Genomic DNA, 15173 nt, shown 5'->3' with positions numbered 1-15173 from the left:
CCTTTACACATGGTCTGATTACCGGGACCCCGCCACCACCGGATCGGTACCCGATATTTTTGTCTTGAACATCAGCCTCCTTCGACGCGGGACATGCTGCCGCAGGCGCGTGCACGTGCTCCACAATCGACGCATCCCTGTCCAGCAGAAGCAACATGAGGATTGCAGCCGCACTTTGGCGTCAGGCAGCACCGATCCCACGACGCACCAGTACGGAGCGAGTCAAGGAACTTCTGGGCCTTTCTAACGAGCAATGGCCAAAGTTTTTGGTAATTTACTTCCCTCTGTGTGTGAATTTGACACTTCGTCTGGATGGAAAATTCAGACCGAGAAGCGTCTGAGTTTTCCGGCTGGGAGGTTGCCGGTAAACCCGAACAACCACTTAAGGCTGACGCAAAACGGTAGGACATATCACTGGAGGTGTGCAAAGATCATGCTGGGTCTAAACTCAGTGAAATCAGTGAGGAGGATAAGATGAAAATGAAGACGAGGATCAAGGACGGTATGCGCAAGAAGCGGCTTCCAAGAATCGATAATGAAGCTCTCGAATGGCGTATTTCAAAGTGCTTGCCAGAACTTAGAGTCAAGAATCGCGGTACGTAATTGAATGCTAGACTGTAGATGCAACTAAACTGGGAAACTGACGTTGTTGCAGATATAGAGCAAATCCACGGATGGGAGGAGACTACCAAGAAGTCGTTCCCAATAGTTAGTCTAGCCTCTCTACTTGTATCACTTTATGGAGAAAGGAACTGACCTAGCTATTATTTATAGTCATTACTAAAGGAAGCAGTCCTCACACACGCTGATAAACTGCCCGCCGGAAACTTGAGCTACTGGTCACAAATTCCAAAGGACGTGCAGCTGATATTTGCCGAGGAAGCTAATAGGCGACTCGCTGAACGCGGCTTACCGATATTGGATGAGACGGCTTTACTGTACCGATTAAGAAAGTACATGAATCACTGGCTCAAATGGGGTTGTGAGTCGATAGTGCTGCTCTAGATGGTCCATGACGACTAATGAATAACAGTAAAAGGAAAGGCAAAGGTCGGACAGGAAGTTCGCGATGATCAACCGGCTGTATCGAAAAGAATCAAGGGTCGGTAGCCTATCATAGTTCGATGTGTGGCCAAGGTGGGCGGGCATTGAAGGATATCAACGTTCGTCGAAAGCTGCAAAGCTGTTCATTTTTGAAGCTATGCTGTATACACTGCCATTTATTCCCGAAGAGGAAGATTATCCTGGTTTATCATTACCTTGATCCCTCCGTCCAAAGCACTACCTTACCATGACCCCTTCCTACCGCATCCATCCACTCTCCGAACACCATCATATCAACCCTGTACTCTTCAACGAGCGGGGTATTCCCTGGCTTTTCCAGCTTTATCACTGTCCGTACAAACTTTTGAGAACCTGCTGGAGGTAGGTTGCTAGACGTATCCACTTCTGCCAGTTCCGAAGCGCTCTTCGAACGGATGGCTTCGTAAAGACGCTTCCTTTGTGCCTCTGGGTCCAGGATCTGAGAGATTGACATCAACCGCCTCAATGATCCGCCAGGTGGCTGTGGACGAATAGGAGGAAGTGTAGTGAGTGGTGTATCCTTGGGGTATATTGTATGAAGACTTTCCGATCTGCTTGTGACGGCAGAGGTTGGCCATGCAAGTAGAACAAAGGAGGGGCTTCCCTCTCCAGGCTGCATACTCCTACGGTCTTCAATATGAACAAATGCCCAACGGCCCTCACCGACCGGGTTATAATTTTCCAAGGTTCTGAGTCTTTTCTGCCCCTTACTTTCGAACAAATCGACCTCTCCATATACTATACTAGTGGCGTCGCCGGGGCCCAAGAAACGTAACTCCCGGTGCGGGTTTGTGGTGGTTTCGTAGAAGCTAACGGATACGGGGCGCTTGCGAGTGGGGTGCGTCATGTTCAAAGGAAAAGCAGGGTTAACGGCAAAAGCCTGTGGGTGAGGAAGGCGACGTTGGAACTCCTCCATGACCTCCAGCCAGTTCAACAAGATTAGTTGCAAACCGGGCGTATTTCCCGGGAATTTTGGTCGAGGCACCGTCACCCATCTCCATGGTATAGTAGGTAAGCCGGTCTCGCTTGCTACACGAGGCTCCTTAAGCATAGGCCCAAACAAGTCTTCTCTCCATGGCGATTGTGCAGGATTATTGGTATTCGGCAGTAAAGGACCACCAAAGTCCATATTAGGACTATTGGGTCTGGTGCGCGTTGATACGTCTTGTTCGCGAGAAGCGTCTTTTTCAGGAGCTGCGTCTTGTCCGCGAGATGAAGACGGTACTACCTGTTGACCAGTGCTATGAACAGGTGACATTGAATCCCCTTTTCGCTGAGTGTCAGTGAACTCAAAGGTATACTGAACTGGAAACTCACTGTCTTTCTACTCCATGATTTCTAGCCATCGTCGCCGCTGCTCATCGGTTGCTGGGTTGTTTGCATCAATGCCATACTCTGCCATTCCTTGCTCGAACTCTTTCTTCAAAAAATGCGGCACCGGAGGCGGTGTCGTGAAGGGGATTGGTTTACCCCCTCCTAGCGCTCCGAATAACCTCTTTGTTGCCTCAATCGCACGCAGGCGGCCTTCCTCACCCTCTGCCCCATGCTGCGGCAGTGACCTGGGTTGTTTAATTTTGCGTCCGAACACATATTTGTCCTGCGGCGCGCTCATCGTGGGAGGCGGCGAGGATTATTCTTCAAGCGATCCGTCGTTGTGGAAGTAAGGGCGAAGGCGTACCAGGGTCCCTGACTTGGAAAAGATTCCTGCGTTGCAAAATCGGCGGCGACCTGGTGATACCAGGATAATAACAAGACTTCCAAAGTTGGTGCTGATACGATGATTGTGCAAGGCGAGGGATACATAGACAAGAATGGGGATAATGCCGATGACCGTATGATTGGCTGCTTGAAGTGTGTTTCTCGCCACTGTCCAGATACTTAAAGGGCTCATGCATTCAAATGAGAAGGTACAATTCAACATCAATGGCAACAATGATGTAATGATGTTAACAATTCATGGCAGCTGACAGTTTCGGTTCGCAGGAGAGAAAGAGCATGTGTGACAAACTGAGTGAAGCAGGAAAGAGCATCTATTACCATTACGGCATCCCGATGAGATGTCCAATTATTCTATCATAAGTGGTATCATGAAGCTCATTTGAAACTCTTATGAGTCTTCGATAATTAGTTGGTCTTGGAAAAGACGTACTTGGCCTGAAGGTTGAAGGCACCAGTGGAAGGACCGAAGATCTGCTTCTTGTCTCGCATCCACGCAGGCTGGTTGATAGCGTCAATCCAGTCCTGAACCTCCATCACAATGCATCCGTACTTGGGGACCAGTCCACTACCGCCCTCGGCACCTTGAGTAGACTTGTAAGGGATCGTGCCTGTAATTGTATTAGTATTTACAATATTAGAAGCTCCTGATCCACAACATACCATCTTGGCCAGGACAGCTGTACATCTGGAAGGCCTCTTGATCTGTGTAGATATCCAGCTTGATGCCAGACCACTGGCTAGACAAGGTAGCGACGGGTCCAGAGTTGACCCAGTCGAGGACTTCACCTTGGTCGCGGTTCACGATGTAGCAATTGTCGTAACCAGTGCAGTTGGTACCGCAGTTACCGAGTAGCTCAGGCGCACTGGAGTTGGCACCGATCTGCTTGGGGGATGACCAGAAGTCGTTGACCGAATACTTTTCGTTTGCAAGGATGCTTCCATCGGGGATAAGAATGGCGTCTACACCGACACGCTGGCCAGAGTAGGGCATGTAGAAAGTGTGGTTGAGAGCAGTCTCGTCGTCGGGGTTACCAAAGCCATCCAGGTTCCAGTAGGTCTAATCTGTCAGCATCAAGTTTGGGAGCCTGTGAGCGGGCTAACTTACATGGGATGTCAGCATGATGGGCGTTTTCTTGGTGGTTGCAAGAGCCACGATCTTGATGTTCCAGGTGTTTGGTGTCATGGTGTAAGTAACATAGCTCACAACCTCGCCTGGGAAGCCCTCCTTGCCGTCAGGGTCGACAATGGAAAAGGTGATGGAGTCTTTAGTGTGCGACACGACCGTGAAGTTACGGTAGTCCCACCCATCCGGTCCGCCGTGCAGAGTGTTGTTGTTGTTGTTCTCGTTCGGCAGGATGTGGAAAGTCTCACCATCGATCTCGAATGTTGAGTTCTTGATGCGATTGGCGTAACGACCCGGTACACCGCCAAAGTGGGGGTGGACCTCGCCCTCATAAGCGGTCGCGTTGTCAAAGCCGAGGACGATGTCACGCTCTACGCCGTCCTTGCCCTGGATAAAGAGGTTGGAAATGGACGCGCCGTACGCAATAAAGTGACCACGGATGCCCTCGGACGAGATTTCGTACTTGCCGTCCTTGTCAGGCCCAGCAGTCCAGTTTGACGGAGAGCTGTACTGCGCAAGGGCAGCCGCCGTAAAGAATGGCAAGAGAGTGGAGAACCGCATCGTGACTAATCAATCTCGGGCGAGTCGAAAAGTGGACTTGATGTGATGTGGTGTGGAGAAGCGCGCCAGGGGAGGGAGTAGGGTTATTATATAGGATTGTCAAGGCGCAAGTACCACTTCACAATTATTTATGACTGGGATCCTTTACCGGTTCATCTTACCTCTCCAGCCTCCAGGTAAAGGCGCGAACTAACTAGGGCCACTAGGGCCATACTGGGGATGTGGAACGTGCGTTTCCCCGCAGAGAGGCCCCCAGACACAGATGTCATGGTTATCAATCCCCAGGAACACAAACTCTCCATAACGACATCGTTCCCCGCAAGCGTGGGGAAACAAAACCTGTCATCCCATGTTATCAAATGAACTAAATACTCGCATCTTGCTGTTTCTCTCAATTGTGACTACATCCATTGTGACCTCTATCTCGGTTGCGAACAGCTTAATTTTGCAAGCCCAGTAGCCTCGGTTGTCATAGCTCCAACATCGCGACTAAACCAACTCACTTTGCAGGGATTAGGTAGGCAAAAGGCACCGGCAAAAGTCACGATTCGCGGAAAATCGCGGAAAAACCTACACGCGCTGCAGAAGAACATGGGGAGAGCTTGGTGGATGATGTGGAGAACGGCTGGGCTCCGGGGTCCTGCAGCTCATCCTTGTCCGTGGGCCGTGAGCTTACCCATTGTACGGAAGCTTGACCACGCCACCAAGTAAGGAGATGAGTGGGGGATGGTATACTGTATCCAGAAACAAGGCCGCGAACTGCGTATTTCCGGAATCGTTTGTTGTCACACTTCTATACCGTCAACCGACACTCACATCATTAACATTGAGCGCGGGGGGCAAGTCATCTGACATAACATCCCGTTACACGATCCATTTTGCAACTATCGCCCTCCGAGGCACCGCCATACACATTACATGATTATTTACAGTCGTCCTGTCCAACTCCATCCTTCGCTGGCCTGCGTATGCACCTCCACCGCCAGGTTCCCATCGATACACTTCAGACTCCATCACTGCGGGATGGCCACTGAATCACTCGGCCTATAGCTTCACCCTATGCACAAAACATAAGAAACATAGTCACTGCCCTAGATCCGCCTGTTCTTTGGTTCTGACTTGGGAGAGAAAGGTGGCTGGAGAGTAGCGCCCCTGCTATGCATGTCGTCCAAGATACGCGTATTGGTATCATCCCAATAACCATCTGTGGGAGAACCTGGAGAAGGATTGGGTGCACGGGCTGCCCTTCGGCCTGGTAGCGCTACGTCCAGAGGTACATGTATGCCCCCGAACGGGTAGCTAATGCCAAGTCCCTGCGCAGTGTATGGGTGATGTCGACCGTATGCGGACTCACTTTGAGGGATACCGGAGGTTTCTTGCCAATTGGCAACATACTGCCTATTACGTTCGATAGCGGCTGCCTGAGCATCAAGCTGAGAGACCACGGAGTCGATGCGTCCTTGCGGCTGTGGTGCATCGACTTGGGCGGCCACATTGACAGCAGTGAGCAGATTGTCAAAACTGGTTCGACTAGGGAGGTAATGAGAATGATATGAACCTGGGTCTCTGACAGTAAGAGCCTCTCCGTGCGGATCATACAGATCGGTAGAGGGTTGAGGAAGGTCGTGAGGAGTGGGCACCGGTGGTGAAACTGATGAAGCTCTCTTCCTGGACGGCCTCTGTCTCTTCAAAGCAGGACTGATTTTCTTGATCGCCGTTGATGCATCTTGGCAGCTTGGATGCTCATTCCAAGTCATGTTTGGCTTCTTGTGCTTCGCCCAACAACCTGTAGTTGTTTCCAGATCATCCATCTTTGTTCCCCAATGATGCTTCTTGACTTTAGACCTAGTAGAGAAGCCCTTTCCACAAAGCTTGTGTATGTACGGTGCAAAGCCTCCTTCCTGAGCTTGGTTCTCCTTGTGCTCCTTCGTTGGCTGGGTTGAAAGGGTCGATTGGGTGTTGTGTACTGAAGGGGTGGGCTCCTCGTCTCCGGGATCGTTTTCTACGCATGTACTGTCCCTTGACTGAAGGCGGGTGGTCGATTTTTGGCGGCGACGCTTCTTCGGAGGTTCGTGCGAGTCATCCAAAAGCTGACCTACAGGAACTGCAATGGGAGCTCCGAGAATAGATGGGCTGGCTGTTGCAGAAGTTGTCCTCTCAGACGACACAACTTCATGTGGGCGATTCCCATGGGAGGAGGTGGAAGTTTCCACATGGTGGCTAGCAAAGGATTGTGCACGATGAAGCACCGGGTTGAACGCCTCGGGGGAGCAGGTTTGGCCATAGTAAGGAGTAGATTCTATACTTATGTCAGTAGAAGTTCTCCAAGATTCCACTCGAACCGAATGGCATTGAGATGTTCTTACGGTGCTCTGATCGGCCCCATCCAGGCTGTATGTGATCAAAATGTAGGCCTTGAGGGCTCGTCTCCGTCTCGTAGGTTTCTCTCATTTGATGTTTATACGACAATGGTTCAGCTACATGAGGCGATGTAAACGCATTGGGAGTGCCAAAAGGACCCGGGGGTGTCTGCAGTGTTGCTGGTGAAGCAGACTGGTCATAGCCAAAGTGCCCAATATAGCCACCCGTCACAGCTGGGATACTTGACATGAACGCCTGGCTACCTTTGAACCATGTTGGAGAAGGTAGGTGCATCTGAGGCTGATGGACCGGCTGTAGGAATCGCGGGCTAGGACTAGGAGGATTGGTGGGTTGATGGCAGCTAAAATCGAAATCGCCCATGCCCCAGTCTGCGTCTCCATGGAACAGTATGTTCATCAGGTCTTGCTTTAGATCTATTTGGTTACCAAGGGTAATCCGGATCGTGATAAGAGTGTCTTTCTTCGACGCCTTCCCGGCTCTGAACGCGCCCAACACGTTGAGGATGGTAGCCACCTCAGACGAGTTGTCACCAAAACGCAACTTTGAATGTTAGAAAGTATCTGCGAGAAGAGAGTAATACGGTGTCTCAACGACAATAGCTTACCTTGATATTGCTTAGAAATGTATCAACGACATCCGAGATGGTAGTAGTTGAACGGTTGAATACTGGAAAATGATGATGAACTTGTCCGCGGTTGTCTTCCGCCACTGTAGGGTGTCCTAAGCCGTTAATACTTGGCGACTCAGCCACGGGAGGTTGCGCTTCGCCGACGCTGTGAGTGTCCATGATGGCGACTTGGTTGGGTCTCACTGACGACCTGATACTGACGACCTGATTATAGTCTTGGTTGTCAACGTGGCGTATTTGCTGAATTGGCCGTCGAATCTTACAGTCGTGGTGCAGGTCGGTGCTTTTGGTAGCCGAGTGTGGTAGCAGATTGCGCCCTCCAGTGGTGAAGATGAGACAAACACGTGAACCGTCACACCGCTCTTCGAGCTCACAGTGATATAGACGCGGTTCAGCGTTTGTATAAAATACAGTAGACGGATATGCGCAGTAGCATGCTCGATGGGTTGTTTGTGCGAGGTGTCACGAGCACGGTATCGGGCCCCACTCAATGACAGTTGCAGTTGTGAAAGGAAGTCACGATCAACGCCAACATGAGCACCCACCCTTCGCAATTCACCAAGGCCGATGAGTGGGGCACGTAACAACTAGCGCATATGAGACGAGGCTCCATCAAAGCCCGCAGAGATCATCCGTCAGCGTTTGCATGTATGCTACGATGACTGTTACTGGAAATAACCTTGCGTCATTGCATCGGTGACCTGCAGCGTAGCGGTCATTTGTAATAACATGTCATAGTCAGTATCTTTCAACTGTTTTGTGCAGCCAATCGGCCTCTGAAGACCGTTTGACGGGTACACCCGGCATCGTAGACCACTTCTACTATGCTCTTCCTACAGTGCCAACCGCTATCCATTCTATCGAACAATACAAAGTCGGCAGGCTGTCCAGGCTTCAGCACTAAAGACGTTGGCTTGCAGCCAATCGCGGACTTCGCCCGAGATGAGACGGTTTCCTGCATAAATCCAGATGGTCAGTGGTAGGCCTCAGGAGGACAAGGGTCACTTACATATAGTAGCTCCGCATCTTTCTTTGTCCCAGCCTGGTACAAACCAACCCCCAGAGAAGCAATACTCTAGAGGATGGACTTAGTTGTCGAATATCATCTGAATTGAGAGGAACAGGTCTTACCAGAGGATCACAGTTGCCATACGGCGTAAATGCATTACCCACATTATTCACAGCAATTGCTGCATCGAAGCCGTGCTCGATGATCAGTTCAGTTATAGGCAATGTCCCTCGTACGTTCTCCGGTGTTCGCATCATGAAAAGATCAGAAGTCGGCAGGCCGACGAAAGAGACGGGAAGGCTGCCTACCTCTTGTTTCAGATGCGCCCACTCGTCGTTCCGAAATCTCGTCAGTCGGGTACAATGACCTAGTGTAATCTGTTTGTCTCCGCCTTTACTCTCCCATTCTAGTTCTTTGAACATGCTCAGTGTTTCCCAGACCAAAGGCTGTCTGTCTTCTTCCAGGAAGTAGTCTAGGTGGAGGTCCAGATGTTTGTGATACTTCAGGGCTAATTGAGTAATCCATCGCACATTATCTTTAGGTTTCTCTTCGTTATCTTCAACATAGGGCGTACTTCCAAGCACGTCCACATTCTTGTAAGATGCAGCTGTAGTCATCAACTTCCTTACTTCTGCACCTCCATCCTCACCAGAAAATAGCGGGAGCTGGGCGAATGCGCAGATCTGCACTTCACATCGATCTTCGAACCTTTGCTTCAATGCGAGACCCGCATGTAAACACTTCAACTGTACTACCCCATCAACTTCTACAAATGCTCTCATAGCTGTGACACCATGCTGGATGCTTTCTTCGATCAGACGGGTGCCCCTCCTGAGCAGATCATCTTCCTCAAACCTCGACTTTGCCTCGCCCGTCATCTCCATAGCCTCCTTGAAGTCGCCACTTTCGATTTGGAGATCAAGAAATTTGGGGTCTTGAAGAAGGAAGCATTTGTCGAGATGGATGTGGGCGTGACAAAGCGAAGGCGCAATGAGACGGTTGCCTCCATCTAGCATGTCTTTGCTATTGTGGACCAATGAGCTGTCGTGGGCGTCTACTGAGGCTATCTTTCCATCCTCAATGGCGATGTCCCAGAGCGATGACGACGGTTGATGTGGTATGCGAACGTTTGTAATCCTGCTGAGAGGTTCGCCTAGTTCTTGATCCAGCATGCTTTGCGTCTCTTCACTGACGAGACGGTTCCAGGGGTTGTGGTGCGATGAGATTGCGGATGAAGCAGTGCAACTAATAAAGGCACAAAGACAAGGAAGAAGCACGATGATGCGTAGAACTGAGAGACAGCTGGACGACTTTACCGAGTGACAGTGATGGGATGCCAAGAGCAGTGCATAAGCAGTGAAGGAGGACAGATGTGAGCAGCAACAAGTAGCTCTTCTTGAGCACTACCTGCAAATCACACGTATGTATCTGGTTTTGATGAGGCCCAAGACGGCCAGACGGATAAGCGTGTGCATTGAGGGCTGGGTGGGGGAGGGGGGGGGGTTGTTGCCCCGCATACATAGGGGGAGCTAACAGTATCCGTGCATGTAGGACGTACCTAAACCTCGACGCGTCTCCGGAGAAAGTTACCATCCTATCCACCTTCCATCTCCACTGACGCGCCCGCATCGCAAATTCCGCTGCCGTTCATTTTTGCACGCTTTCGAATATGCAGCCGAACTATCAGGCACGGGGATATAATTATCCGCAACAGCACAATGCGGCCACTCCCTCCCGACGACCAGGTAAGTACGAACCGTCCACCACAGCTTTCACTTCACCACCACGTCCATTGCTCCTGCCGCCTGCGCACACACGCCGTAAAAGACGATGATTAGTAGGAACGACCTCGCTCACTTGTTCCGCAACCCAGGCCCCATTGTCCATCCACAACACCCCGTCGCGCAACCCCAGTACAACAGCGCCAGTATCCAGGCCACCCAGCGCGCCGAAGCTGAGCGTCGCGAAAAGATGCGCCGCATCGCCAAGAACCCGACCGACAAGAACATCCCCGAGGGCGTCGAAGATGTGTGCATCGGCGACGGCGTGGCTCGCTACAAGGAATTGCGCGAGGTCGAGCGCACCCTAGACGCGACCATGATGCGCAAGAAGCTCGATGTCATGGACTCCAAGCACCACTCGCGCGCATCGCGCTATGGGACTATGCGCATATGGATATCAAACACGGCTGAAAACCAGCCTTGGCAGAGCAGCGGCATCGACGCCGACGCTTTCGACTTTGAGAGCGAGAACAACGCCACGTACCGCGTGAAGATCCAGGGCCGCCTGCTCGATGAGGAGGGGGACGAGGGTCTCGAAGAGGACGAGGAAGAAGAAAAGGACGCCGATGCCATGTACGTACCAGGTCGACCGCTAACGCAATTTTGCATCTGCGCCAGAGCATCCTCGATTGGTGCATGTATCATATACTATCCGAACTTGACTGATTAGTGAATAGGGACGAAGATGGAGCCGAATCTAAGCCAGCTGCAAAGCCGAAGATGTTCTCACATTACTTCACGTCCATCAACATTGACTTCGACCGTGCCAAGAGCTTACAACCCGACAACTTCACCCAGATCGAGTGGAAGCGACCCGAGAACCCCACTGCAAAAGAGGCCAACTTCAGCGAACTCGAATTTGAGCGAAAAGGCGACGAGAACATCAACATCACCATCAATCTCCAGCGGTACCAGAACCCCGAGGTATTCCGCTTGAGCAAACCGCTCGCCGAGCTTCTGGATACCGACGAGGAGGACCGGGCCGGTATTCTCATGGGCATTTGGGAGTACGCTAGGTCACAGCATCTACAGCAGGAAGAGGACGAGCGCAAATTTGCATGCGACGCTAGACTGAAAGCTCTGTTTGGCGGCCAGGATCATTTCTTCTTCCCGAACCTGCCTCAGCTCATCAAGCAGCACCTAACCACACTCCCACCCATCCAACTACAGTACACCATACGAGTCGACAAGGATTACATCTCACCACCCGCCGACTCCGGCAGGGCTCCCTCCGAGCCTACCGTATACGATGTTCAGGTAGCGCTTGAGGACCCGATGCAGCCTTTGTTCCAGGACATACTCCGCCGGCCAGACAGCATCCAAACCCTCCAAGAAATTCAAAAGATCGATGAGCAGCTTGTGCTATTGATGGGCGCAATCGGCCAATCCAAGGCAAAGCACGCCTTCTTTACCAGCATGTCAAAGGATCCAGTGACCTTCTTCAAGCGCTGGCTGTCCAGCCAAAAGCGAGATCTGGAGGTGCTTCTCGGCGAGGCCACTCGCGGTGGTGGGGAAGATGTTTCGGGTGAGGAGTGGCGACGAGGAGGGGCTGACGGCGTATGGGGCAGTGAGGTCGCGAAGGAAAGTGTGGCATTGTGGTTGGCGAGGTCCAATATCAAGCCTCATTAAGCCGGAGCCATGACTAGCATGTGATTTATTTCTGTTAAGTTGGAGGAGTTCAACCTCGAGTATGGGAAAATCATCCTAGGGCAGGATGGAAAAGCGGCGTTCATATCCGATACCCAAACATCAGTTTCATCTCGATGTTCCTGCCACATATTTGCGGTGATAATGGTCTAGCTTCTTCGGGATGTGTCGTTTAGTCATCTTAGTCCTCCACACTGCGACCTCGGTATGTTCTTGCCTAGACTGCAAGGCAACAAGACCCGCCCGATTTACAGTCCTTTCATGCCACCTTCACAATAATGTTCTTTGCCCTGGTCCTGCCGCAGGACGATGACTGGCTGTATGAGTGAATTCGGGTTATATTGCACTACGTCATCGTCTGCCTCTTTTCGCATGCAGTGTATGTTGTGAAAGAACGCATCTTGTGGGCTCTTAACCACGACAACAAAGCCATGAGGCAATAGAAACCAGAAGTAAATAGGCGGCACAAGCACAACTATACATGTACTGCCCGATCACTCTCCGGGGTCGGCGCTTATCAGTATGCCTCCGTCCTCAGCCTTGCTGCAAGCAGCACATGCAAAGGTTTGAATGGTATTCCTCTCGTCCATGACTTGCCGCGGTTTGTTTAGCACAATTGGTCTAGCGCACAATTGGAGGACCTTCCAAAGGTTTCAATATGCCTCCAACTCTCACTTCACTTCTACCTAGCGTCTTGTTATGGAGGCCTACCTCTCTGGACTAACGCATCTGACTGCTGCCTTGCCGCCGTGTCATTTAATAACAGACCGGAATATGCAGTGTGACATGAAAAAAAGAACTCAAGCATGCGGGGTATCAACAAATCAATAGCAATTCAGTGAAGTGTGTAGGAAATTGCGAATCCTGTGAGCCAAGATATGGAACGGACGAATAATGAAAATAAAGATAATAAGTGGCTCTAATGTCTGTTCTGTGGAACACTATTACGACTGACTACCATTTTCCTGCAACCAAGACATTTTACTGTACTTACGGCACCTTGGATCAGTCCCGGAGGCATACTACCTCCTCTGTTCCAACAGGAATATGCTATGATGCCATAATGATGGATACAAAGAGAATGATCAGATTATTTTCTTCTGTATGGTCATCACGCTTTAATGTGCATGATGAGGGCAAAAAGCAGGACATCAGCCTACTAGGACGCAGCTCGCATGTATGTTTGCCTTTCCATCGTGCCAATGGAACGCCTACATTTGATGCGATCGATATCTCCAAGAGCAGGAATTGCTTCTGGATCCTGAAAAGGACGAAGTCCTCCAAGTCAACGCCACCTGCATGTTTGGTTGGCTCTAGTAAGTTCATAACAGTATGCCTCGCTCCGCCTCTCTGGAGGTCCCAAGGTTCTATAATAAGAGCATTTCATGCTCCGAGCTCGCCCAAAATAACTGCCCTAGTGCTACTTTCTCTTCACCACGCACAATGGCCCCCATCATTACTCAACGCCGCTCCACAGAACGTACTGCTGCGCCATCCTACAGCAGGCGAGCATTGTCTTCCCACAACGATGTTTCACTCGCCATTGGCCTCACCGTATCCTTGGTTTGCTTTGTTGTTATTCTTGTTGCAGTATGGTGTCTCTTGAGGAGGAGGAGGATCATGAGGCTGGGGGCGACACCTGTGGGCTTGGAGTCACCCGTCGATGAAACCTTTTCACCGGTCGTTGAGATATGTTCGAATTCCACTAAATCTTTGTACAAATATGAGGGAGACTCATCGTCGTACTATTCCCCACTATCCCCGGTAGCTCCCCTAGAGCTTGATGCTGGAACACCAAGGAGCGACGTTTCGCCTTTTTCACAATATCCGCCAGTATCAAACAGCTTATCGAGGTATACTCCTACGAACGGAGAGTCATCTTCTGCTTCAAAACGAACATCTCCATTCAGTAAGGAGTACTACTTTACGGAACCAGACCACAGAAGTAAGCTCAGAATGTCATGATCTACATGTTCAAGTTGTAACTAACTATGAATTGACAGGTCATCCAATAAACACTGGCTTCGGCTCAGCGGGCACTGGAAGTAGTAGATACCCAAGGAAGCAGGACATAAACGTTCAAATCAATTTCGTCAACCCGCGTGACGTAGAGTACCGACCGAACCGCGTCCTACAAGCCGAAGAACACGCTATCTATCTGTCATCGTTATCACTTCCTTCCCGAGGTCGACCAGCATCTATATACGACAGACCTCCATATTACATAGGGATGGACGCATCAAACATAGATACTACCAACAAAGGTAGCCAAAGGACATCCCCTAGCCCACTCTCCGACCGCAATTCCGTTCAGCGAATCTCGACTCTCCGCGAGAGTCTGCAAGATCTTCATCGCCTGTCAATTATCGATGTCCCGAGTGAATCATCCCACGATCACGGAAAGTCAACCCAGAAACAAGAGAAACGTCGGAATCAGCGAAGCCACATGATGGAAACTTCCTCCTCAACCTCATTCTCAACACCACTATCCTACTCCAACAAATCCAGCCCCATCTCAACAACCACAAGCCCCGCCTCCTCAACCACCCCCTCCAGCACCACCACCTCCCCATCCACAACAACAACAACCTCGCACTCCCCCCACCAGCCCCTCCACCCCCGTATTCCAATGCCCCTCCTGCCGCCTCACCTTCCGCACCCCCGGCCTACGCCGCAACCACCACAACCGCAGACACAACCTACGCTACACATGCATCGTCTGCACAGCGCCCTTTGGCCTACGAGCCGACCTGGATCGCCACCAGTATACCAGACACCCGGAGCAGTACCGGGCTGCGGACCGCTTCTGGTGTACGGTTGAGGGGTGCGAGAATCCGGGGAAGGAATGGAGTCGGAAAGATAACTTTGAGAGGCATGTTAGGAGGTGTGAGGGGAGGGGTGAGGGGGAGGAGGGCGAAGGGGAAAGAGAGGGTTGGCTGAGTGGGGGTATGTGGATGAGGGTTTACTTGCTGTGGACTTGTGTGTCTGCACCTGGGTGACATGGAATACTTGACAGTGACAGCGTGGGTACATCCTGGTATTTCATTCTTGATAGGCACATCCAGCGCCTTCAATGATCTTTGTATACTAGGGTGTCAAGTCTCGTTCTACTGTTGGTAGATTAAAGCTGATATTGTACACAAATGCCTACATCTTGCTATGCCTGATTATATCGACGTGCCCTTGCCAAACTCCGTATCTTGTGGACTGGAGAAGACGGCTGCCGATCGATCATTCACT

The 15173-nt window shown here is 51.0% G+C and overlaps 6 protein-coding genes across 6 annotated transcripts; 2 read left to right on the top strand and 4 right to left on the bottom strand.

The window, feature by feature from the left end:
* Positions 1-155: 155 nt before the first annotated feature.
* On the top strand, positions 156-1110 carry PtrM4_018930 (uncharacterized protein; the record flags this gene model as incomplete). Its single annotated transcript, XM_001931759.1, has 5 exons — positions 156-269; positions 406-595; positions 656-708; positions 775-982; positions 1034-1110. 5 exons carry the CDS (start codon positions 156-158, stop codon positions 1108-1110), a joined length of 642 nt encoding a protein of 213 aa, XP_001931794.1.
* Positions 1111-1255: 145 nt separating this feature from the next.
* Positions 1256-2695, bottom strand: PtrM4_018920 (uncharacterized protein; the record flags this gene model as incomplete). Its single annotated transcript, XM_001931758.2, has 2 exons — positions 1256-2324; positions 2412-2695. The coding sequence occupies 2 exons, from the start codon at positions 2693-2695 to the stop codon at positions 1256-1258; spliced, it is 1353 nt and encodes a 450-aa protein (XP_001931793.2).
* A 512-nt stretch (positions 2696-3207) lies between these two features.
* PtrM4_018910 (uncharacterized protein) lies at positions 3208-3985 on the bottom strand (the record flags this gene model as incomplete). The annotated part of the gene is made up of 3 exons (XM_001931757.2): positions 3208-3410; positions 3463-3859; positions 3908-3985. 3 exons carry the CDS (start codon positions 3983-3985, stop codon positions 3208-3210), a joined length of 678 nt encoding a protein of 225 aa, XP_001931792.2.
* A 1592-nt stretch (positions 3986-5577) lies between these two features.
* PtrM4_018900 (uncharacterized protein) lies at positions 5578-7655 on the bottom strand (the record flags this gene model as incomplete). Its single annotated transcript, XM_001931756.2, has 3 exons — positions 5578-6785; positions 6853-7408; positions 7473-7655. The coding sequence occupies 3 exons, from the start codon at positions 7653-7655 to the stop codon at positions 5578-5580; spliced, it is 1947 nt and encodes a 648-aa protein (XP_001931791.2).
* Positions 7656-8244: 589 nt separating this feature from the next.
* Positions 8245-9677, bottom strand: PtrM4_018890 (amidohydrolase; the record flags this gene model as incomplete). Its single annotated transcript, XM_066103343.1, has 3 exons — positions 8245-8451; positions 8506-8571; positions 8628-9677. 3 exons carry the CDS (start codon positions 9675-9677, stop codon positions 8245-8247), a joined length of 1323 nt encoding a protein of 440 aa, XP_065965545.1.
* Positions 9678-10335: 658 nt separating this feature from the next.
* PtrM4_018880 (SWIB-domain-containing protein implicated in chromatin remodeling) lies at positions 10336-11915 on the top strand (the record flags this gene model as incomplete). The annotated part of the gene is made up of 2 exons (XM_066103342.1): positions 10336-10766; positions 10964-11915. 2 exons carry the CDS (start codon positions 10336-10338, stop codon positions 11913-11915), a joined length of 1383 nt encoding a protein of 460 aa, XP_065965544.1.
* Positions 11916-15173: the final 3258 nt, after the last annotated feature.

The sequence above is a fragment of the Pyrenophora tritici-repentis genome, chromosome 1, assembly GCF_003171515.1.
Source record: "Pyrenophora tritici-repentis strain M4 chromosome 1, whole genome shotgun sequence".
NCBI classification, from domain to species: domain Eukaryota; kingdom Fungi; phylum Ascomycota; class Dothideomycetes; order Pleosporales; family Pleosporaceae; genus Pyrenophora; species Pyrenophora tritici-repentis.
Note: the sequence above shows the minus strand (reverse complement) of the source record. Positions and strands in the feature narration are given on the sequence as shown.